Below are 23646 nucleotides of genomic sequence, written 5' to 3' on the forward strand. Positions count from 1 at the left end.
ATATGTATATATATATATAAATACGAATTCGAACTCAAAAGGGTCTTGTGTGTTGTTTTGGTCTTTGGGCTAATATTCGATTGATACAAGGCTTGTATGGTATAGTTCATGGATCCCAATTCTGGGCTGGCCTCGCAATGATTTATTATGGCCCAATTCCTGTGTGGAAATGCAATCAGAAGCAGTAGATTCGACCTTAGGGCATGGGGCCTCTCTTCCAGGCCCAGTTGTGTTCCAGGCATGCCCTTGTACTGCCCTTCTTTTGTTATTTGGGCTCAGCTTAGATTTTGGGCTCGAAATAAATCCTTAGTTAATTAGCAAGACCTTTAGAACAATTTTTGGAAGGCCATCTTAGATAACACAATAGTCCATGGCTCTTCAAGCTTTAGTCGAATATCCTTTAAAAATGAAATCGAGGGGCGCCGCGCCAAATAAAACCACAAATGCACGGCCCTCTTTAATTATTTCCTTCAAAATACATAGAATCCGGGACGTGCCATTTAGCAAATTTCCATGGCCCTCGCAAAGTTAACAACGCTAGCCACTTTAGGCACGCTTTTTAATAATTTTACTTTCCTAAACTCGGGTGCGCATTTCATGCAACCCAAATCCAAATCCCAAAACGTTGAATAAGAGGTGTTGAGGATCCGGGTGCATTTCATGTGACGTGATCCAAAAACACGCTCTTAAACGGCGTTCACTTTCGTAAAAAACAAAATAAACTAAAAGCGGTAAATAATCTTAAAATTGCACTATAGGTTTAAATATGTATAAAAACCAGATTTTAGCCATTTATGATAATTTAAGCGACCGTGCTAGAACCACGGGATCCGGGGGTGCCTAACACCTTCCCTCGGGTCAACAGAATTCCTTACACAGAATTTCTGGTTCGCAGACTCCAATTGGGAAGTCGAAATTTTTCCTCGATTTGGGATTTAAATTAAACCGGTGACTCGGGACACCAAAAGCCCATCCTTTCCCGAGTGGCGACTCTAAAAATAAATAAATAATCCCATTTCGAATAATGTCACTTTAAATGGAAAAACTCCTTTATACATTATCCTTCGGGGTAGGTGTGTAAAAAAGGGGGTGTGACAGAATAACGGCATACATTATATGTATAATAATTTTTAGATCGTGGTGAAGATAAATAAAAATATTAGGTAATTTCTTCACATTTACTTAATAATTTGTTGTTAATAATCAGAGGTGTTTATGTTAGTACTTATGCCATCAACTATTAGTGTAAAAATTAAGAAATACGAGAGTTGACGATTTGACTTATTTTAAAAAATTGATTTAGCTATTTTGCTCGTTAAAAAAAAAAAGCAACTATTCTATCAATTTGAACAACGTCTTCTGAGTGAAGATGCTGGATTCTAAACAACGTCGCTTCTGTCCCCACGTCCAAGTCGTACCCTTGCTTTAGTTGACGTATACTCACTGGGCGTACCCATTGGCGTAGAGACGTCAATTTGACCCTATACAGAATTATTAGCTAAAAGAAGTATTATCATTATTATTATTATTATACTAAAATTTTGGTATAAATTGAAAATTCGTTATACTGGTTTTGAACCAAACAATGGGTAGAAAACATGACAAACAAAAACTAATACACACGCTCCTTAGAAACAAGTTTCCTTGCAAAATTAGGGCATCAAACTATAACTGAAATTAGGGCACATCGAGATAGAGCAGAGCCAAATTGAAGATGACGAGAATTCCTCTGTTGCGTTGCTCTTGCAATGGTATTATTCCCAGCTTTATCTCATTCTTTGTTAATTCTCATTCTGCTTCGGCAATTGCAATCAGAGATTATTCTTCATCTCATAGCAATACTGATAATGTCAAGTGTTTAGATGATGCTCTGACTCTCTTTGGTCGAATGGTCAGAACTCAGCCTCTTCCTTCTGTTTTTAGCTTCTCCAAATTATTAAAGACTATCGTAAATATGAAGCATTACTCTTCTGTTGTTTCCCTTTTTCGACAAATGCTGAAATCGGGTATCCCAATTGATGGTTTCATCTTGAGTATCGCGATCAACAATTATTGCCTAATGTATCGTTCTGACTGCGGATTTTCGGTGTTAGCCATTTACTTGAAGAAGGGCATTCCATTTAATGTTGTCACGTTTAGCACCTTACTAAGGGGACTCTTTGCGGAAAGTAAGATCAAAGATGCAGTTAACTTGTTCAAAAAGTTGGTGCGAGAGAATATTTGTGAGCCTAATGAAGTCATGTATTCAGTTGTCATGAATGGGCTTAGCAAAATGGGCCATACTCAAAAAACTTTTGATTTGCTTAGGGTAATGGAACAAGGAAGCATTAAGCCCAATGCATACATCTATAGCATTGCTATAAATGCCCTATGCAAAGATAGAATGTTACATGCTGCTATTAGCCTTTTTGAAGAGATGAAACAAAAAGGCATTCCTCCAGACATTGTCACATATAGTTCATTGATTGATGGTTGTTGTAAGCTTGGTCAGTGGGAAGAGGTTAGGACTTTGTTCTTCGAAATGGTAAATCTTAATATTTATCCAGATGTCTGCACCTTGACCATAGTAGCAGATGGACTTTGCAAAGAAGGGAAAGTTGAAGATGCTGAGGAAGTAATGAAACACATGATTGAAAAAGGTGTGGAACCCAATGTGGTCACCTACAATGTGATAGTTGATGGATATTGCTTGCGCGGTCAAATGGATAGAGCAAGGAGACTTTTTGATTCCATGATAAATAAGGGCATTGGGCCTAACATTTTTAGCTATGACATATTAATAAATGGATACTGTAAGAAAAAGAAATTGGATGAGGCCATGCATTTGTTTCATGAAATTTCTAGAAATGGATTGAAACCTAGCATTGTTACTTACAGTACTATCTTGAAAGGTCTATTTGATGCTGGAAGAACCGACATTGTGCAAAAATTCTTTGCTGATATGCTTTCTATGGGGCTCAGACCTAATTTATGCACTAATTGCATTTTGCTCCGTGGTTATTTTCAGAATGGACTTGTTGAAAAAGCTATGTCTCTATTTCATGAGTTGGAAAGAAAGAGAGAAGATATTGATATTGAACTTTACACTATTATTATTGACGGGTTGTGCAAAAATGGTCAGCTCGACAAAGCTCGTGCTTTTTTTGAGAAGCTTTCTTTGATTGGATTATTTCCCAATGTGATTACATACACTACAATAATAAATGGACTATGTCTAGAAGGGTTGTTAGATGAAGCTAAAGATATGCTAAGAGAAATGGAGCACAATGGTTGTTCGCCAAACAACTGCACTTACAATGTTATTGTGCAAGGATTTCTCAAGTGTGGCAAATTTAGTGAAATGAACACTTTTTTGAAGAAAATGAGTGGAAGGGACTTCTCGTTTGATGCAGGTACTATAGAGTTACTAATAGACGTTTCAGTTAAGGATCCTTCTTTGCTTAACATGATACCACAATTTCACTTGGAAAGTTAGAAGTGAATATTTGTTTCACTTGTTATCAATATGATGTAATTTCCTTTTACCTTGGCCAAAGAAATAGCATCCAATGGAATGGCAGAAGCTGAAAACATGCAATTAGAACATTGCTTAAGCTTTCCAAGCTAGCTTATTAAAGAGGTACACCTTTTCTGATTTTTAATTCTTTTGCCACTCTGCTTTTTGTTCTGGATCATATTTTATTGCACTCTTAATATGAGAAGTAACGTGAGTTTCCTTATGTGTGCACATTATAAGTCTACTAGGATTATCATTTTCAGTGGTATTTAGTTATCTTCAGGTATTATCATTTTCTGACATTTTGAATATCAATAACAATATCCTGTAACTTAGAATTTGATGTAGAAACATTATTCTTGATAGTTTCTAAGGTCTTGATTACATCAATCATAATTGTGACAATAGAGCTGACGTGACACCATTGAGAGCTCCAGGTCAGCTGAGAAGCTAATTTCCGTGTTACGCGAGAGAGTGAATTATGGTGCTGGCATTCGTCCTGGATTTACGACATCCGGGATTCCATCCACCGATGAAATTGCTGACAGAATCAAGAAGATGCTTGCAGGATACCAATATACTCTGGTTTAACCCTGATTGTGGCCTGAAGAATCGCAAGTATGCTGAAGTTAAGCCGTGCTCTCAGCAGTGGCTGGTGAATTGTTCAATGGTCCTCCTGGAGCATACTGGACTGCAGAGGAAGCAGAAGATTATGTTTCACATCTTGCATTAATGACACCGGCAACAGTTTCCTTGCAAAAGGTAAAACACTCATCGTCTAGAAATTGATATAGATAGATTATGCTGTATACCATTGTAATATAGAAAATTAACTACAGGCACCTGATATTTGGTGGAGACTCTCACTGCTTTATTATTGGTGTGACCTTATTTTAATACTTTCTGTGGTGTCTTCTAATATTTTTTCTGGAAAGCTTTTACTACGTTTGTGATCTCTAATTGCAGAACGGTTTTTGATTTTTGTGTCTTCCAAACTAGTTGAAGTACATTGAGATATATGAATCCATGCTACTGTTTATCCCTGGTGTAGTGTAAGAAGTACCTTCTGCAACTTTATTTATTTTTTATTTTATTTTGATAGGTATTCTGCAACTTTATCTTATATACCGTGTAATTCTGCTTCTCTTTTGAATGTCTACATTAGGTTGCTTTATTAGAGAAGATTCTCACTATCAGTACAAGAGGAAGCTGCAGATGTACGAAAAGAAATAGCCTTGGTGTACTACAGTGAAAGGAAGAGCTCGTCATGAGGTATGTCACATAGTTTTCACCTGGCACGGATTCATTGTCCATTTTTGCTTGTTAAGAAATATTCAGAGGTATGTCACACAGTTTCACCATGTACTCATTCCGACTACTGTGATTGGCTTATTATTACTGCTTCTGATGCAACAAAGTATTCATGCCTTCGACCGATGAAGAGGAGATGGCTCACTCTCAACATACATCTCCACAGTCCACAGGCTGACAGCAAGATGCTTGCAGTCCTTGAAATCAACATCCTCTGGGTCAACCCCGACTGTGGCCTCAAGAAACGCAAGTATGCTGAAGTGAAGCCTGCACTCAGTGACATGGTAGCTGCTGCTATGCTCCTCTGCTCAGAGTTGGCAGCACTAAGTGAGCTTGTATTACCACAGTCAATCGATCGAAAAGTCCTATTTTAAACTGCTATTGCAGAATAGTAGTTTTACTCTTATATGCAAGAGTTTGGGAGAATACTCTTCTCCAAGAACTTAACACAAACATAATCTCGGTAGTGTCTTCTAATTTGGTTTCTGGAAAGCTTTTACTACGATTTGTGATCTCTAGTTGCACCATGGTTTTTGTTTTTTTGTGTCTTCTAAATAAACAAGTTGAAGTACATTGAGAAATATGAGATTTCCAGTTGCTACTTTAACCAAGAGGTGTCTTCCAATATTTTTTAATACTCTCTGAGGTGTCTTCTAATATTATTTTCTGGAGAGCTTTTACTACGTTTGTGATCTCTAGCTGCAGCACAGTTTTTGTTTTTGTGTCTTCCAAACTAGTTGAAGTACATTGAGATATATGAATCCATGCTACTGTTTATCCCTGGTGTAGTGTAAGAAATACCTTCTGCGAGTGGCAGCGAGATTTTGGCTACTGTAGACGCATACGAGTGGGGGAGGTTGTAGGGGCTATGCGCAGGATTAGAGCGACTGGACCAGACTAGATCCCGGTGGAATTCTGGAAGAGCGTGGGTAAGGAGGGCTTGGAATGGCTTGCTAGGTTGTTTAACGTCATTTTAGGACGAAGAAGATGCCCGAAGATTGGAGGCGGAGTACAATGATCCCGTTGTACAAGAACAACATGGGTAAGGAGCATGGGTAAACGTGTCCTTACTGGAAAGGGAAGGGATCTTTAGCCAGGCTAGGAGAACAATGTCAATCAGGTCATTTTCATGTAGATCAAGAACTACACCCCTAACTGGAACTAAGATTTTTCACCCTAAGTTGCCATTTAAAGTATCTTTCTTTATGTTAAGACTTTTGGAGGGCAGAATTAGTACTGATGATGTGATTGTTTGCCCTGCAAAATGTACTTGTTGTTACCAGGCTGAATGTGAATCCATTGATTTGCTTCTACTCAGATAGCTGAAACAAAATCTTTCTTCACTGAAGTTGTCTCTTTGCCTAGACAGGTGAGAGCTGCACTGAAGAATGATCAGTTGGGAATATGCAACTTCAGGATCAAGTCAAGAAAGGGTTACTTTTCAATCAAATATTTTAATTAGCTGAGTATAGATACACAAAGTTAGGTATCTAACAGCTTTTTTTGGGTAGACTTGGGTGATCCTTTCCCCCCCAAAAATGTAATAATATGTAATAGGTATTTGACTTTTCCCGTCATATTGGTATGTAGATGTCTACCAATCAATCAACTGTATCTCAATTTCAAACTTGTTGTTGTTGCCGTCAATATGGGCTTGGCCCGTAATTTTTGGAGCTCATTTAAAAACGAGATTTTTAAGCCCGGCCGAGTAAACACGTGGCCAGTGAGGCTTGATTGAGGCTGGGCTGAGCAGGCTCATGGGCCTAATAAAAATACATATTTAAAATATATAAAATATAAAAGGTATATGACACAAAAAATAACAAGAAGAGTATCTCAAGCTTAAAGTTTATTGAGCTCATCATATTAAAAGATAAAAATCTTAAAACGTCAATTAGCTTTAAAATTTAATTATTTTTAATATTTAATTAATTAATATTGCATACGAATCGTACATGTAGATGAAAGTGGAAATGTTAAGACAATCTTCTCACAAGCGGATTCAGTTGTGTTTGATGAAGATGATGTGTTACATCCCATGTTTCCGTACGTGAAAGTACACCATATGTAAATTGATGTAAGCTAAAAAAGGGATGAAATCCTTCTACAAGGCTAAAGAAGGTTTATCAAAGTATTAGGTAAGTTAGGATGAATGAGACTTTTTATTCATGATTTAAATGAGTTTAAATTCGTGAGATGGCTATATATGATGTTTGGATATGAAATATAAAGTTTGGGAAAAATCTACTAAGGATTTGCCTTGTAATGACGTGTTTTGAGCAATACATTTCATGTGCTATATGAGGTCTTTTTGGGATATATTATATACCAAAATGAAGGTCTTGGAACCTAGTTTCCAACGGTCCAAACCATTTATTCATACGACATCGGGCAGAGAAATATGAATTTTTAAAGTAGGGTTCCAAGTCACGTTGCCGCACTTCGGAGAAACTGGCAGGTTTATAGGCCAAGTTGCGACTCAGTTTTTCTCCCAATCTATTGAGAGTTACATGGAGATCTTTATATGTAATTAAAGCCGTATGTATCTAATTTCCAACTCTGTAAACCGTTTGTCAATACGATATTGGAGTAGAGAGATACAAGTGTCCAGAGTGGCACTGCTCAAGCTGCCAAGCAGGCTGCTTACCCACCTGCTTGGAGAATTGAGGCGGTGGTCTTATCCCCTTATATCTCGTCAACAATACAGATGTTACTCACAAAACCACTCTCAACTCAGTAAACCGTTTGTCAATACGAGATTGGAGTTGAGAGATACAAGTGTCCGAAGTGGCACTGCTCAAGCTTCCAAGCAGGCTGCTTACCCACCTGCTTGGAGAATTGAGGCGGTGGTGTTATCCCCTTATATCTCGTCAACAATACAGATGTTACTCACAAAACCACCTCAAGATCTCCAAAATCATCCCTAACATATCTCAAGATCACAAGAACCAAACTCAAGGAAACAACTCAAATCATCATCAAAGATGTTAAAGGCTACAAGAGCTTCTATGACGTTGTAGTGTGATTGAGGGCTATTGTGAGCTAAGTTGAGATAGGGTTCCGAGTTGTAGATGTTGTACAAGGTATGTATAACATCTTCTTGATTGTGCCTAAGGTTAATCTTGTGTTGGTTGTGTTGGTTGAGTGAAAAACCATAAGATAGCACTAGAAAGAACATGGATATGGATGCCTTTTTGGTTGGACTATTTTGTGGCTAAATATATGGTTTGTGGTGGCTGAAAATTGTGAGAAATAATTTGATAATGTTGTGGCTGATGTTGTTAAGCTTTTCTAGGTATTAATTAAGTTGATTGAAGAAAAGTAAATATTACATAGAATGAAAAGTAATAATACTAAATTTCTTGAATGTAATTTTTAATATTAGTCATGGGTAAAAAATTTAAAATACAATATTTAAAAGAAACATGTCCAAACACAACAATTCAAAATCTAAATCATAATTCAAGTTCAAATGCTATTAACTCTTGCATGCAATATTAAAACTGAGAAACATTGAAACTTTTGATGAAAGCTTCGCAATTAAAATAAACTTAGTAAAGACGAGAAATAAGGGTTTATATTTTAAAGATGAAGAATGGGGTGTTATATATGCTAGTACAAATGGGCCATTAAATAAACAAAGTTGGAAGTGATAATTGGGTTTTCCCCGATTTTTGTTCTCTTAAATTCCCCGATTTGGGTCTAAAATGCTTTTACTAATATTTTTGTCTTCCAAGAAAACATACATCTCCACAGTCCATTGGTGCTGAAGCTATCGGCTACAACGACACAATCCTGTTCCTCTACTGTCTCGAATGCAAATTCTAGCACGAGGAAGACTGCAGAAACCAAAAGTTGCCTATTTTGTAACATGTTTAGAGTGTACAAATCCATTATAGATGAGGTCTTCCCCACGAGTACTATTGTGCTTCTTATCTGTTGTGAGGTACCGATAAAGATGTTGGGTTCAAGCCCTAACGCATTTCTATGATGGCGTGGGCATAATACCCAAGATATTTGAGTTGTAAGACGTGGGGTTCCAAGTCCTGACGCACCAATGGGCCAATAAATAAACAAGGTTGGAAGTGATAAAACACTTAGATATATATTGATTTTTTCCCCCGATTTTTATTCTCTTAAATTCTACACCAAACCAAAATATCAAAAATTTTAATTTCTCAATCCAAAATCGATCCAAATTGAAATTTCAGTTTGAGTTTTCGATTTATGCACACCGCTAATAGAAGGGCAAAGCTTGCCCCACCATGCCCATCTCTATTTACATCCCTATTATTAAGTATATTTTAATTGTAAAACTTATGCAGAAAATATTCACAACATCTCAATAAATATATTTTTTATGTTTTCACATGTGCTCTTATTATAGTTAATTAACGCACATTTTAATCTTATTGATGATTTAACCATGGTAAAATAATATAATTTAATGTAAATATTGGGTGTAAATAAACTTTTACCTAGTTCAGTTTCGTAAGTAATTTCAATAAAAATGTTCCTCAAATTAATTTTTCAATTAAATTCTCTATTTTAAATTAAAGTTGAAACAATTGGTTAAGAATATAAAACATATAAACTAATTTCAAGATTGCTTATACTAAAAATAAAAATCCAACCGAACAAATTTTCTGAAAAATTAGCGGTATAAACTCCAAAATGGAAAATCGAATACAAATACCCCTTCTTCCACTTAGAACACGTGAGGACTAAAAGTGAAAAAAGACACTACAATGACTAGCCAAATGTGGAAATAATAAAAATGAAGAGGGTCTAACTGTCAATAAGGGTACTTAATAATTAACTCGGCAGCCCATTGTCGCATTTCAGCTCCTCCTTCAATTAGGGCACAGAGATCGCACACAGAATTTCTTGTCGCGATTGCAATCAGATGACGAGAATTTCTCTGCTTCGTTACTCTTTCAATGGTATTATTCCCTTTATCTCTTTTTCTGCTATTTCGCCTTCTGCTTCGGCAATTGCAACCAGATACTATTGTTCATTTCATAGCCATATTGAGAATGTCAAATGTTTAGATGATGCTATGAGTCTCTTCCGTCGAATGGTCAGTACGCAGCCTCTTCCTTCTGTTTATTTTAACGAAGTCCTAGAGGTATTTGGAGGTAGGCACTCATCAGTATCACGTAAACTTTAGGGCATACAGAGATAGCAAACAATCAGATGACGAGAATTTCTCTGCTTCCTTACTCTTCCAATGGTATTTTTCCCTTTATCTCTTTTTTTCTATTTTCACCTCTGCTTCGGCATTTGCAATCAGATATTATTCTTCATTTCACAGCAATATTGAGAATGTCAAGTGTTTCGATGATGCTTTGAGTCTCTTTCGTCGAATGGTCAGTACGCAGCCTCTTCCTTCTGTTTTTACCTTCTCCAAATTATTAAAGACTATGGTAAATATGAAGCATTACTCTTCTGTTGTTTCCCTTTTTTGACAAATGCTGAAATCGGGTATCCCAATTGATGGTTCCATCTTGAATATCGCGATCAACAATTATTGCTTAATGCATCGTTCTGACTGCGGATTTTCAGTGTTAGCCATTTACGTGAAGAAGGGCATTCCATTTGATGTTGTCACCTTTAGCACCTTACTAAGGGGACTCTTTGCAAAAAGTAAGATAAAAGATGCGGTTAACTTGTTCAAAAAGTTGGTGAGAGAGAATATTTGTGAGCCTGATGAAGTCATGTATTCAGTTGTCATGAATGGTCTTAGCAAAAGAGGTCATACTCAAAACACTTTTGATTTGCTTAGGGTAATGGAACAAGGAAACGCTAAGCCCGATGCATACATCTATAACATTGTTATAGATGCCCTTTGCAAAGATAGGATGTTAGATGCTGCAATTAGCCTTTTTGAAGAGATGAAACAAAAAGGCATTCCTCTAAACGTTGTCACATATAATTCATTGATTGATGGTTGTTGTAAGCTTGGTCAGTGGGAAGAGGTTAGGACTTTGTTCTTCGAAATGGTAAATCTTAATATTTATCCAGATGTCTGCACCTTGACCATAGTAGCAGATGGACTTTGCAAAGAAGGGAAAGTTGAAGATGCCGAAGAGGTAATGCGACACTTGATTGGTAAAGGTGTAGAGCCAGATGTGGTAACCTACAATGTGATAATTGATGGATATTGCTTGCGCGGTCAAATGGATAAAGCAAGGAGACTTTTCGATTCCATGATAGATAAGAGCATTAAGCCTGACATTGTTAGCTATAACACGTTAATAAATGGATACGGTAAGAAAAAGAAATTGGATGAGGCCATGCATTTGTTTCATGAAATTTCTCGAAATGGATTGAAACCTAGCATTGTTACATACAGTACTATCTTGAAAGGTCTATTTGATGCTGGAAGAACCAACTTTGCCGAAAAATTCTTTGCTGAAATGCTATCTACGGGGCTCAAACCTAATTTATGCACTAATTGCATTTTGCTCGACGGTTATTTTCACAACGGGCTTGTTGAGAAAGCAATGTTGCTATTTTATGAGTTGGAAAGAAAGAGAGAAGATATCTATATTGAACTTTACACTGTTATTGACGGATTGTGCAAAAATAGTCAGCTCGACAAAGCTCGTACTATTTTTGAGAAGCTTTCTTTGATTGGATTGTTTCCCAATGTGATTACATACACTACAATAATAAATGGACTATGTCTAGAAGGGTTGATAGATGAAGCTAAAGATATGCTAAGAAAAATGGAGCACAATGGTTGTTCGCCAAACAACTGCACTTACAATGTTATTGTGCAAGGATTTCTCAAATGTGGCAAAATTAGTGAAATGAACACTTTTTTGAAGGAAATGAGTGGAAGTGACTTCTCGTTTGATGCAAGTACTGTAGAGTTACTAATAGACGTTTCAGCAAAGGATCCTTCTTTGCTTAATCTGATACCACAATTTCACTCGGGAAGTTAGAAGTGAATATTTATTTCACTTGTTATCAATGTGATGTAATTTCCTTTTACCTTGGCCAAAGAAATCGCATCCAATGGAATGGCAGAAGCTGAAAGTATGCAGTTAGAACATTGCTTAAGCTTTCCAAGCTAGCTTATTAAAGAGGTACACCTGTTCTGATTTTTAATTATTTTGCCACTCTGCTTTTTGTTCTGGATCATATTTATTGTACTCTTAAGATGAGAAATAATGTGAGTTTCCTTATGTGTGCACATTATAAATCTACTAGGATTATCATTTTCAGTGGTATTTAGTTATCTTCAGGTATTATTATTTTCTGACTTTTTGAATATCAATAACAATTTCCTGTAACTTAGAATTTGCTATAGAAACAATATTCTTGATAGTTTCTAAGGTCTTGATTACATCAATCATAATTGTGACAATAGAGCTGACATGGCACCATTGAGAACTCCAGATCAGCTGAGAAGCTAATTTCCGTGTTACGCAGAGAGTGAATTATGGTGCTGGCATTCATCCTGGATTTACGACATCCGGGATTCCATCCACCGATGAAATTGCTGACAGAATCGAGAAGATGCTTGCAGGATACCAATATACTCTGGTTTAACCCTAGTTGTGGCCTCAAGACTCGCAAGTATACTGAAGTTAAGCCGTGCTCTCAGCAGTGGCTGGTGAATTGTTCAATGGTCCTCCTGGAGCATACTGGACTGCAGAGGAAGGACAAGATTATGTTTCACATCTTGCATTAATGACACTGGCAACAGTTTCCTTGCAAAAGGTAAAACACTCATCGTCTAGGTAGTCAACCTGTCTTGTATATCTCTACTGTATCTGGTTTATACTATTTGTTGTTTTGACAAATTGAAATTTTTTCTAAACTGTTTGACGTTTTAGAAAATGAAGAAGCATTTATCACCCTTTCCCCAAATTTATCCTTCCTACTCAAGTGTAGATATTGAAGGAGAAGTCTTTCATGAGGATTGCTGCAAAGTCCAAGAAACAGGCAGAAGAAATGCTGCCAAGGTCGCTTATATAGCTTTTACAAAATGTAAGCTAATAGCTAATACCGTTCTTTGTTTTTTTGGCATTCTTTTGACATCTTTTCCAATTTCAGGCAACGGTTTCCCTCTGACTTGGAAGATGAAATCTCTAAAACTGAACCTTTCATGGAAACTACGGAAACTAAATCTCTAAAACAGTCCACAGGTGCAGAAATGGTACTGCATCTTTTGAGAAGTCACCTTCTTCAGTGGAATCATTGTGCAATCTGCCTAGAGGAACTAAATCATTAGCTGCAATGACACCATCACATATATCTCCCTCTCTCATGTGGAAAATCTAATTAGCTACTCCATACAAGACTATCTTTACATGCTAAGATTGAGCTTATTTTAACATTGCCAAGTCAGTTAATCTTTCTACACTTGTACTAGTGACAAGTCATTGCACAATGTACATAGTTTTGGATAAGAAATCCAATAAACAATAATCATCAGAGTACATACTCTGCTAAATAGCTGCTCAACCGCGCAGTTTATTTCTTATTAATCTATCTCTCTCCCACTTTTATTTCCTTTTGTTTTTAGCAAATGAAGGTGCTGTTATGGCCTTTGGCCAAGAGCTCTAGCAGTACTTATTTACAAGAAATGTCTTGGATGTTGTTATGGCATTAAACTAAACATTCTCAAAATGTTTTGTCACTTCACATAAAACTCAGAGATATTCAAAATATCACAAATGTCATTTTTCATGCACAGTAAGACTCCTAAATAAAGCATAAGGTCATATATTTTACTTGGAAATGTCACAAATGTCACAAAGTGGATCTCTAACTTTGAGCTTGTAAAGATCCAGAGGTGCCTATGTATTGATTAGAGGTTACCAGACCTGTTAACCTTGGCAAAAGTTTCGAATATACATGTGTATATTTGTTGAAAACGATCATATATTTTACTTGGAACCTTTAAGATCAAAAGTCCGATGAGGGCACTGGTTGAGCAGTCCGCTCATGTGCCCCACCACTTTTAATCCTGGGATCTACCTCTAGTTAATCTTTGCTCCACTACACGGTTGACGGCTTGCTCAAATGCAGGTACGCCAACATACTCCAGCAACTGCTTGAACAACTTTTGTGCATTTCATTGATCAGCTGTGGTAATTAACAAATATGAAGTTTACTGTAACTAATCATCAATCTGAAGCAGATATGATGCATTCATAGAATCAAGGTACCAATGTTAAGCAAGCATATAATCATCATTATTTCAGAAAGGATAGAAAGTCATCAAACTCATGCATTCATGGCTTCTGTTGCCATGTCATGAAGCTACAATTACCCCGGAGTCGCATAGTAGAAAGGAGATCCAATATTGCTACAGCAATGCAGTGAAAGGAACTGAAAAAGAAGTTTGTCACTCTTCTTTTATGAGTAGCTCCCAAATACACTTTAGAGAGCATTGGTTCCTTTCCGTATTTTTGCTCCTATAACATACTCCGTTTGNATACTATGTTCATTTCATAGCCATATTGAGAATGTCAAATGTTTAGATGATGCTATGAGTCTCTTCCGTCGAATGGTCAGTACGCAGCCTCTTCCTTCTGTTTATTTTAAGAAGTCCAGAGGTATTTGGAGGAGGCACTCATCAGTATCACGAAAATTAGGGCATACAGAGATAGCAAACAATCAGATGACGAGAATTTCTCTGCTTCCTTACTCTTCCAATGGTATTTTTCCCTTTATCTCTTTTTCTGCTATTTCACCTTCTGCTTCGGCATTTGCAATCAGATATTATTCTTCATTTCACAGCAATATTGAGAATGTCAAGTGTTTCGATGATGCTTTGAGTCTCTTTCGTCGAATGGTCAGTACGCAGCCTCTTCCTTCTGTTTTTACCTTCTCCAAATTATTAAAGACTATGGTAAATATGAAGCATTACTCTTCTGTTGTTTCCCTTTTTTGACAAATGCTGAAATCGGGTATCCCAATTGATGGTTCCATCTTGAATATCGCGATCAACAATTATTGCTTAATGCATCGTTCTGACTGCGGATTTTCAGTGTTAGCCATTTACGTGAAGAAGGGCATTCCATTTGATGTTGTCACCTTTAGCACCTTACTAAGGGGACTCTTTGCAAAAAGTAAGATAAAAGATGCGGTTAACTTGTTCAAAAAGTTGGTGAGAGAGAATATTTGTGAGCCTGATGAAGTCATGTATTCAGTTGTCATGAATGGTCTTAGCAAAAGAGGTCATACTCAAAACACTTTTGATTTGCTTAGGGTAATGGAACAAGGAAACGCTAAGCCCGATGCATACATCTATAACATTGTTATAGATGCCCTTTGCAAAGATAGGATGTTAGATGCTGCAATTAGCCTTTTTGAAGAGATGAAACAAAAAGGCATTCCTCTAAACGTTGTCACATATAATTCATTGATTGATGGTTGTTGTAAGCTTGGTCAGTGGGAAGAGGTTAGGACTTTGTTCTTCGAAATGGTAAATCTTAATATTTATCCAGATGTCTGCACCTTGACCATAGTAGCAGATGGACTTTGCAAAGAAGGGAAAGTTGAAGATGCCGAAGAGGTAATGCGACACTTGATTGGTAAAGGTGTAGAGCCAGATGTGGTAACCTACAATGTGATAATTGATGGATATTGCTTGCGCGGTCAAATGGATAAAGCAAGGAGACTTTTCGATTCCATGATAGATAAGAGCATTAAGCCTGACATTGTTAGCTATAACACGTTAATAAATGGATACGGTAAGAAAAAGAAATTGGATGAGGCCATGCATTTGTTTCATGAAATTTCTCGAAATGGATTGAAACCTAGCATTGTTACATACAGTACTATCTTGAAAGGTCTATTTGATGCTGGAAGAACCAACTTTGCCGAAAAATTCTTTGCTGAAATGCTATCTACGGGGCTCAAACCTAATTTATGCACTAATTGCATTTTGCTCGACGGTTATTTTCACAACGGGCTTGTTGAGAAAGCAATGTTGCTATTTTATGAGTTGGAAAGAAAGAGAGAAGATATCTATATTGAACTTTACACTGTTATTGACGGATTGTGCAAAAATAGTCAGCTCGACAAAGCTCGTACTATTTTTGAGAAGCTTTCTTTGATTGGATTGTTTCCCAATGTGATTACATACACTACAATAATAAATGGACTATGTCTAGAAGGGTTGTTAGATGAAGCTAAAGATATGCTAAGAAAAATGGAGCACAATGGTTGTTCGCCAAACAACTGCACTTACAATGTTATTGTGCAAGGATTTCTCAAATGTGGCAAAATTAGTGAAATGAACACTTTTTTGAAGGAAATGAGTGGAAGTGACTTCTCGTTTGATGCAAGTACTGTAGAGTTACTAATAGACGTTTCAGCAAAGGATCCTTCTTTGCTTAATCTGATACCACAATTTCACTCGGGAAGTTAGAAGTGAATATTTATTTCACTTGTTATCAATGTGATGTAATTTCCTTTTACCTTGGCCAAAGAAATCGCATCCAATGGAATGGCAGAAGCTGAAAGTATGCAGTTAGAACATTGCTTAAGCTTTCCAAGCTAGCTTATTAAAGAGGTACACCTGTTCTGATTTTTAATTATTTTGCCACTCTGCTTTTTGTTCTGGATCATATTTATTGTACTCTTAAGATGAGAAATAATGTGAGTTTCCTTATGTGTGCACATTATAAATCTACTAGGATTATCATTTTCAGTGGTATTTAGTTATCTTCAGGTATTATTATTTTCTGACTTTTTGAATATCAATAACAATTTCCTGTAACTTAGAATTTGCTATAGAAACAATATTCTTGATAGTTTCTAAGGTCTTGATTACATCAATCATAATTGTGACAATAGAGCTGACATGGCACCATTGAGAACTCCAGATCAGCTGAGAAGCTAATTTCCGTGTTACGCAGAGAGTGAATTATGGTGCTGGCATTCATCCTGGATTTACGACATCCGGGATTCCATCCACCGATGAAATTGCTGACAGAATCGAGAAGATGCTTGCAGGATACCAATATACTCTGGTTTAACCCTAGTTGTGGCCTCAAGACTCGCAAGTATACTGAAGTTAAGCCGTGCTCTCAGCAGTGGCTGGTGAATTGTTCAATGGTCCTCCTGGAGCATACTGGACTGCAGAGGAAGGACAAGATTATGTTTCACATCTTGCATTAATGACACTGGCAACAGTTTCCTTGCAAAAGGTAAAACACTCATCGTCTAGGTAGTCAACCTGTCTTGTATATCTCTACTGTATCTGGTTTATACTATTTGTTGTTTTGACAAATTGAAATTTTTTCTAAACTGTTTGACGTTTTAGAAAATGAAGAAGCATTTATCACCCTTTTCCCAAATTTATCCTTCCTACTCAAGTGTAGATATTGAAGGAGAAGTCTTTCATGAAGATTGCTGCAAAGTCCAAGAAACAGGCAGAAGAAATGCTGCCAAGGTCGCTTATATAGCTTTTACAAAATGTAAGCTAATAGCTAATACCGTTCTTTGTTTTTTTGGCATTCTTTTGACATCTTTTCCAATTTCAGGCAACGGTTTCCCTCTGACTTGGAAGATGAAATCTCTAAAACTGAACCTTTCATGGAAACTACGGAAACTAAATCTCTAAAACAGTCCACAGGTGCAGAAATGGTACTGCATCTTTTNTCCACAATGTAGCCATAGGGGGCTTGAGAGTCTTGTTTAGGGGGAGAACTTTACGGGACAAGTGTTAGTGTGTCACTTGTGTTTGCCTCTTCGTGAGGTTGTTCTCTCGATATTTTGTACTCTCTTTTATTATAGTGGATTGCTCATCTCCGTTGTGGACGTAGGTCAGTTGACCGAACCACGTTAAATGTTTGTGTCTCTTTTGGTAGATTTCTCTTTGTTGTGTGATTTATCGTCGTTCAACGTTTGCTTTGCTAGATTACGCATGACACCTGATTTTTTCGGTCCTAACAAATCTTACACTTCTGGGTCCATAGAATTTTGGGTCCACAAAACTGTGAGACAAAAAATTGCCTCATACAACTAGTGTAAGTTGTATGAGAAGCAAAATAAAATTTTCCATATATTTAGGACTAAGATTTCAGAAATCATTATTTATTTCTTAAATTTCATATCTAATCAAACTAAGTTCATCATATAAATTAAAACGGATAGAAAATTTCCTTCCCTTGTTGAATATTGAACGGCCGGATTCAGAGTACTGAGAGCAGAGCATTTACCTTTTACCTTTAATATGAATTCTAAAAGCAAATCTGCAAAGATATACAGGCACCGCAATAATTAACTCCTGCATTTACTGTTACCATGCATGAAACTTTGCAGTAAATATTGGGAATAGAGATCTTTCTCTGTTTAATCTGCATAATATGATCTTTCCTTCCTTTTTTATAGCTGTGCATGCTATGATGGGAGTACAATAATTCAATAAGACAGAAGAGATTTAAGCAAAAAAGTTCCACTTGGCCAGAAGAATTTGTATGTAACAGATAAATGGCTTTATGTTTTAATTACTCCTTCGGCTTCACAATAAGTGTCCAATTTGCTTTTTCATTTTGGTTCAAAATAAGTGTCAAGTTACGTAATCAAGAAAGAATTCAATTTGTTTTTACAAATTAACCTCTATGTACATATCCCTAAAAAGTTTTCTTACTCTTCACATTAAATGTTTAATTAGGGTAGTTAGTCATGTATGTATTTTGTATAGATTTANATATGAAGTTTACTGTAACTAATCATCAATCTGAAGCAGATATGATGCATTCATAGAATCAAGGTACCAATGTTAAGCAAGCATATAATCATCATTATTTCAGAAAGGATAGAAAGTCATCAAACTCATGCATTCATGGCTTCTGTTGCCATGTCATGAAGCTACAATTACCCCGGAGTCGCATAGTAGAAAGGAGATCCAATATTGCTACAGCAATGCAGTGAAAGGAACTGAAAAAGAAGTTTGTCACTCTTCTTTTATGAGTAGCTCCCAAATACACTTTAGAGAGCATTGGTTCCTTTCCGTATTTTTGCTCCTATAACATACTCCGTTTGACCAATTTGCTTTTTCATTTTGGTTCAAAATAAGTGTCCAGTTATGTAATCAAGAAAAAATTCAATTTGTTTTTACAAAATAACCCCTATGTACATATCCCTAAAAAGTTTTCTTACTCTTCACATTAAATGTTTAATTAGGGGTAGTTTAGTCATAGTAGGTATTTTTGTATAGAATTTAGTATTTTCTTAATGGAATTTTTACATTCCTATACCACATAGGAAACCTTTTTACCCTACATGTTTAAGGTTTGAGTTAATTACACTTAGTATACCAAATTACCAATCTTATACCATGCTTAATTAAGGGTCTAATTAATGGGCTATTTTTACTCCTTAATTAAAGGTATCCATATCTAATTAATGGGCAATTTTTACTCCTTAATTAAAGGTATCCATATATCTCACATTTCTCCCTCCTTACCCCTCACCCACGTTTTTACCCATACCCCACATTCTTTCTTGTTCTTCATCCACGCTGGTTTTCGGTAAAGCTTTATTTTAAAATGGTAAATGTTCATTTAGCATGATTGAGGTTACCAGACAACTTATGGTACTTCAGTATATCACAGTTAACTTTATAAAATTTTTCAAAAGTGCGAATTTATCCTTTTGGCCAAACTTCCAAAAAGTATTTATTCTGAGAAATGTTTATGCCATAATAGATTTCCAGATTTACTGTTTGTAGATTTAGTGTAATGGATATGATCTGTTGAAGCCCTCACATAGATTTACTGTTTGTAGTGTAATTGTAGTTAGTTCGTAGTTTATGTAGAACATTCCACGATTAATTGTAGTCTAAAATGTAGATATAATGTAGACATGATTGTCGATGATGTGTTTCCTGTTTGCCCTGTAACTGTAGGTAAATTGTAGTTATTCTTATATTAGGTACTTAAACTGTAGGTAATTTGTACATTCGCTGTAGTTATTCTTATATTAGGTACTTAAACTGTAGGTAATTTTTAGATGTTTACCTCCAAGTTCTATGTAATATTTGTATATAACTGTCAGTTGAATATAAATTACACAACAAAAAAAAAGAAATAAATACTCCAATCGTAGAAATGTGTTATCCACAATTAATCTGCAAATTGTCTACAAAATTTTACAAAAAACTACAAATTAACTACATTTAACCTACATTATAACTACAATCTGGAAATAATTTACACATGGAAGTTCTTCAAGTTGGAATTGGCCACAACTACATTTCTTGTTTTCTAGACACACAATGTACCGCTTCACACCATCCAACACAGTATGTATATGATCTGTTGAAGCCCTCACCTACATTTTCAGAACAAACACAAAGAAAAAAAATTTACAATATTAAAAATATAGTATCTACAATTTATCTACAAATTACAAGTAAACTACAATTTGCCTACTATATATCTACAATTCGGAGACATTGTATATTAAAATATTTTTTTCCTGCACCAAATAAAGAACTTGTAGTCAAATTGTAGATATATGTAGTAAATTTGTAGATAATATCATAAAACTAAAATTCTAAGCATTTTCGAACTACACAAACCTGCATTCTCATCTACCACAATGGCATCAACTTCAAAATCTCTAAATCTGCCATATTTATCCCAATTCCTTTCAATTTTAGCATTATTGGGATTTTTGACATGATTTCGTGTAGTTGAGAGAAAAAGATGAAGAACAGATATAGGTTCGACAATTTGAGTATTGAGGACGATGAAGAACAATTTTGAATTCTACATTTTGTATTGCGTTGTTGAAGCTTCTGAAGCTCTACTTTGTTTTTGAATTGTAGTGAAAGAGAGAATTACGCAGCAATCAGATCTCTTTCCGTTTCAAATTTCGAATTTAATGTGGAAAGAATCAAACGCAGATTTTTGTGCCCTTTTTTCGCACGTTTTAAATGGAATAATCTGCCTAATTATGGATTGGTATATAAATTGTAGTTAAAGTATGTACTGGGCGGGTAATTAACAAATTATGCACATTTTTTGTAATAAGGTTTCATATATGGTATAGGAAGGAAAAAATCCCTTTCTTAATGGGCGTGCTAAAAGCAAATTATTGGTCACTTATCGTGAACCTAAGGGAGTAGTTATTTAAGACGCGGGGTTCAAGTCCCAACGCAATGCTTGTTAGCCATGGTGAGAATTGAATTTATAGATAGGTAGTATTACCTCCGGTCCACAATAAGTGACCAATTTGCTTTTGGCACGTCCATTAAGAAAATACTAAAATCTATACAAAAATACATAGTATGATTAAACTACCCTTAATTAAATATTTAATATGAGTAAGAAATTTTTTTAAGGATATGTACATAAGTATAATTTTGTTAAACAAATTAAATTTTTTCTTGATTATATAAATGGACACTTATTTTGGACCAAAATAAAAAAGTAAATTGGTCACTTATTGTGGAACGGAGGGAGTACATATAATTGTATGTAGGCACTATATGGGTTATGTGCATTACACGTAGGGTTTATAAAATGTGATACGTACATGTATTCATAGTATAATATGAATAAAGACTGGTTAAGTATAAACCAATCTCGGGTTTGCTTATACTTGAAATAACATCCACCAAGCAAGTTTTCTGCAAACAACAACAACAAATCTATTATGGTGTAATATGAAATACAGTAAAATAAGAGGAATTTAGATAGAGATAACTAATAAACTTTTCTTGATGATGTTATAAAAATGAGTAGAAAAGGCTTCTATTTATAAGAAAGTTGCTTGGTGGCCAAGTAACCAATTTTAGTGACCAAGTAACTAGACTAGTTTATGACTAACTGATTTGCTCCCAAGTAATTTCATAGTACATGAACGTTCATTCTTAATATTATTTAGGAATTTTTACATTGTTATACACTATTGGAAACTTTATTACCCTCCCTACTCAAGTTTCACTTTAATTACCTCTTATATACAAATTTACCAATTATGTAAATTTTTGGGAATTTAATGATAATTAATTAAGTCTGTATGTCATTCTAACGTACAATCCCACTCCACCACGTTTGTCTCTCCATATCCCACTCCCCCACGTTTCTCTATCAATCAACCTCAACGTATATTCAATATCTCCCCCATTAACGGCTATTTTCACTCTTCTGAAACAATCTTTCTAAATTTTTTTCACTCTTCTTCAAAATTTCATCTCGATTTCTACATATTCCAGCTCGAAATACTCTACCAAGAGCTCATTTGGCTTAGCTGATTTAGAGTAGCTGATAAGCATTAGGTGCTAAAAAGTACTTTTAAGTGCTGGAGCTGATTTAAAAAATAATCAGTTACATGTTTGGATAAAAGTGCTGAAATTAATAATATGCAGCTGAAGAATTGGATATACGAAGAGTTTTGTTTTAAAAGGAAGTATTTTAGGAATAGAATAGTAAATATTTTGGTCAAACTTAAAGTGCTTATAAGCTGAAATTTGATAAGTTGGGGGAGACCAAATTATGACTTTTGGCTTATTTTGGCTTGTAAGCACTTAACTTATAACACTTTTAATTTTATCAAACGCGTAAATAAGCCAAAAAGTGCTTATAAGCCAGTTTGACCAGCTTGTAAGCTTAACCAACACCCTCCAAAATTGTAGTTGCTTAAATTTTTGCTTAATTTTCAATGAAGAAGAAAACAATCTCGTATTGAAGACGGAGAAGGAGAAAGGTGAAATACAACCTGGAAAGAAGTTGTGTGTATGAACAAAGGAACCTCGTGATTTTCTGAAACATAAAAAGTGTTAATGGAAGTTAAGTGGTATTACTAATATGATCCTTTTCCCCCTTAAGTGACTGCTTTTGTTCTGTTTAATATGACTTCGGGCGTGGACATTCGTCCTGTTCCTACTATTATTCTAGTCTAGTCTATTCTAACTTTTCATTTGGCGAAACACATTAGTGGTATCATATAAGACAATGTTGATAGAGCAGATTTACTTCAGGTTATGGTTTCTACACATTTACTGCATGCTGTGCTTGCATAATTTTGGATTAGAAATCCAACAAAATAGTTGTTCAACCGTGGGATTGTTGTTATGTTCTTATTAATCTGTCTTGTGTCTCCCTCCTTTGTTTCCTTTTGCCTTTGGTGAATGCATTATGCAGCTCTAGCAGGTCTTCCTAATCACGAGAAATGTAAAATCTCAAAACTTTATTGTTGCTCCTTAGAAAATAAAGAAGACAAATTTGGTATTTTTGATTTGATGTTATTTGACTAAATTAGTGATTAAGATTGTTGTATTTGTGTTTGGAGGCTTTGTTTCAAATAAGATAATTTGAAGCGGGTTTTAGATGGTATGATCGAAATTAGAATTGCAAATGCGAAGAACACATTTTTTTAATATAGACAAATCATGCCAATTTGGTAGGATTTGTGAACAATCAAGATAGATCAGATCAGTTGACACAACTTCATACAGATATGTTAATATATTAACAACAAATACCAATCCGCTAAAATTTGTGAACAATTTAACAAGATAGTTAGAATAAATATTACACAAAGCCTTGCCAATCAAGTGGGAGTTATAAGCAGCTAAACAAGCACAAAATTATCAATTGGTATGACTTATTCAATAGGATAACTAGGTTAAACATAGCGCGAAGTCTTACTGATTTATTGTGACCGAAATTTTAGATCAGATTTTTCTCATGAAACTTAAAAAAGGTTAATTTTGCACAAGTTCTTAAAACATATCTTATTTATGCAAATCTCCCAAAGAAAACATAGTGTGTTTGGCCAAGCATCTTAGCGGCTAGAAGCACTCCCCCCCCTCCCCCCCCCCCCCCCCCCCTCCTAAAAGAATGCACATTTTTAAA

General features: G+C 35.6%; 2 protein-coding genes and 1 pseudogene across 25 annotated transcripts; all 3 read left to right on the top strand.

Moving 5' to 3' along the window:
- Positions 1 to 1586: 1586 nt before the first annotated feature.
- LOC109212888 (putative pentatricopeptide repeat-containing protein At1g12700, mitochondrial) lies at positions 1587 to 6408 on the top strand. 19 transcript variants are annotated; one of them, XM_019376605.1, is made up of 3 exons: positions 1587 to 4258; positions 4496 to 4555; positions 4662 to 6120. In XM_019376605.1, exon 1 carries the CDS (start codon positions 1715 to 1717, stop codon positions 3473 to 3475), a length of 1761 nt encoding a protein of 586 aa, XP_019232150.1. In that variant the 5' UTR covers positions 1587 to 1714; the 3' UTR covers positions 3476 to 4258; positions 4496 to 4555; positions 4662 to 6120. The 19 variants fall into 19 exon arrangements, with proteins under 19 accessions (XP_019232150.1, XP_019232151.1, XP_019232157.1 ...); XM_019376606.1 differs by having other exon boundaries at positions 4496 to 4548; XM_019376612.1 differs by having other exon boundaries at positions 1587 to 3392; positions 3537 to 3619; positions 3905 to 6120.
- Positions 6409 to 9973: 3565 nt separating this feature from the next.
- Positions 9974 to 13333, top strand: LOC109212892 (putative pentatricopeptide repeat-containing protein At1g12700, mitochondrial). Of its 6 annotated transcripts, XM_019376621.1 has the most exons (6): positions 9974 to 10040; positions 10122 to 10176; positions 10373 to 11901; positions 12248 to 12538; positions 12713 to 12808; positions 12875 to 13333. In XM_019376621.1, exon 3 carries the CDS (start codon positions 10525 to 10527, stop codon positions 11755 to 11757), a length of 1233 nt encoding a protein of 410 aa, XP_019232166.1. In that variant the 5' UTR covers positions 9974 to 10040; positions 10122 to 10176; positions 10373 to 10524; the 3' UTR covers positions 11758 to 11901; positions 12248 to 12538; positions 12713 to 12808; positions 12875 to 13333. The 6 variants fall into 6 exon arrangements, with proteins under 6 accessions (XP_019232166.1, XP_019232160.1, XP_019232162.1 ...); XM_019376615.1 differs by having other exon boundaries at positions 10122 to 11901; XM_019376617.1 differs by lacking the exon at positions 9974 to 10040 and having other exon boundaries at positions 10084 to 11901; positions 12186 to 12538.
- A 940-nt stretch (positions 13334 to 14273) lies between these two features.
- On the top strand, positions 14274 to 17430 carry LOC109212891 (annotated as a pseudogene).
- Positions 17431 to 23646: the final 6216 nt, after the last annotated feature.

The sequence above is a fragment of the Nicotiana attenuata genome, unplaced genomic scaffold (genome assembly GCF_001879085.1).
Source record: "Nicotiana attenuata strain UT unplaced genomic scaffold, NIATTr2, whole genome shotgun sequence".
Classification (NCBI taxonomy): domain Eukaryota; kingdom Viridiplantae; phylum Streptophyta; class Magnoliopsida; order Solanales; family Solanaceae; genus Nicotiana; species Nicotiana attenuata.

What these genes read in the sequence shown, in the direction of transcription:
- LOC109212888 (XM_019376601.1), top strand. Translation starts at nt 1,715, where the DNA reads ATGACGAGAATTCCTCTGTTGCGTTGCTCTTGCAATGGTATTATTCCC.
- LOC109212892 (XM_019376615.1), top strand. Translation starts at nt 10,279, where the DNA reads ATGCTGAAATCGGGTATCCCAATTGATGGTTCCATCTTGAATATCGCG.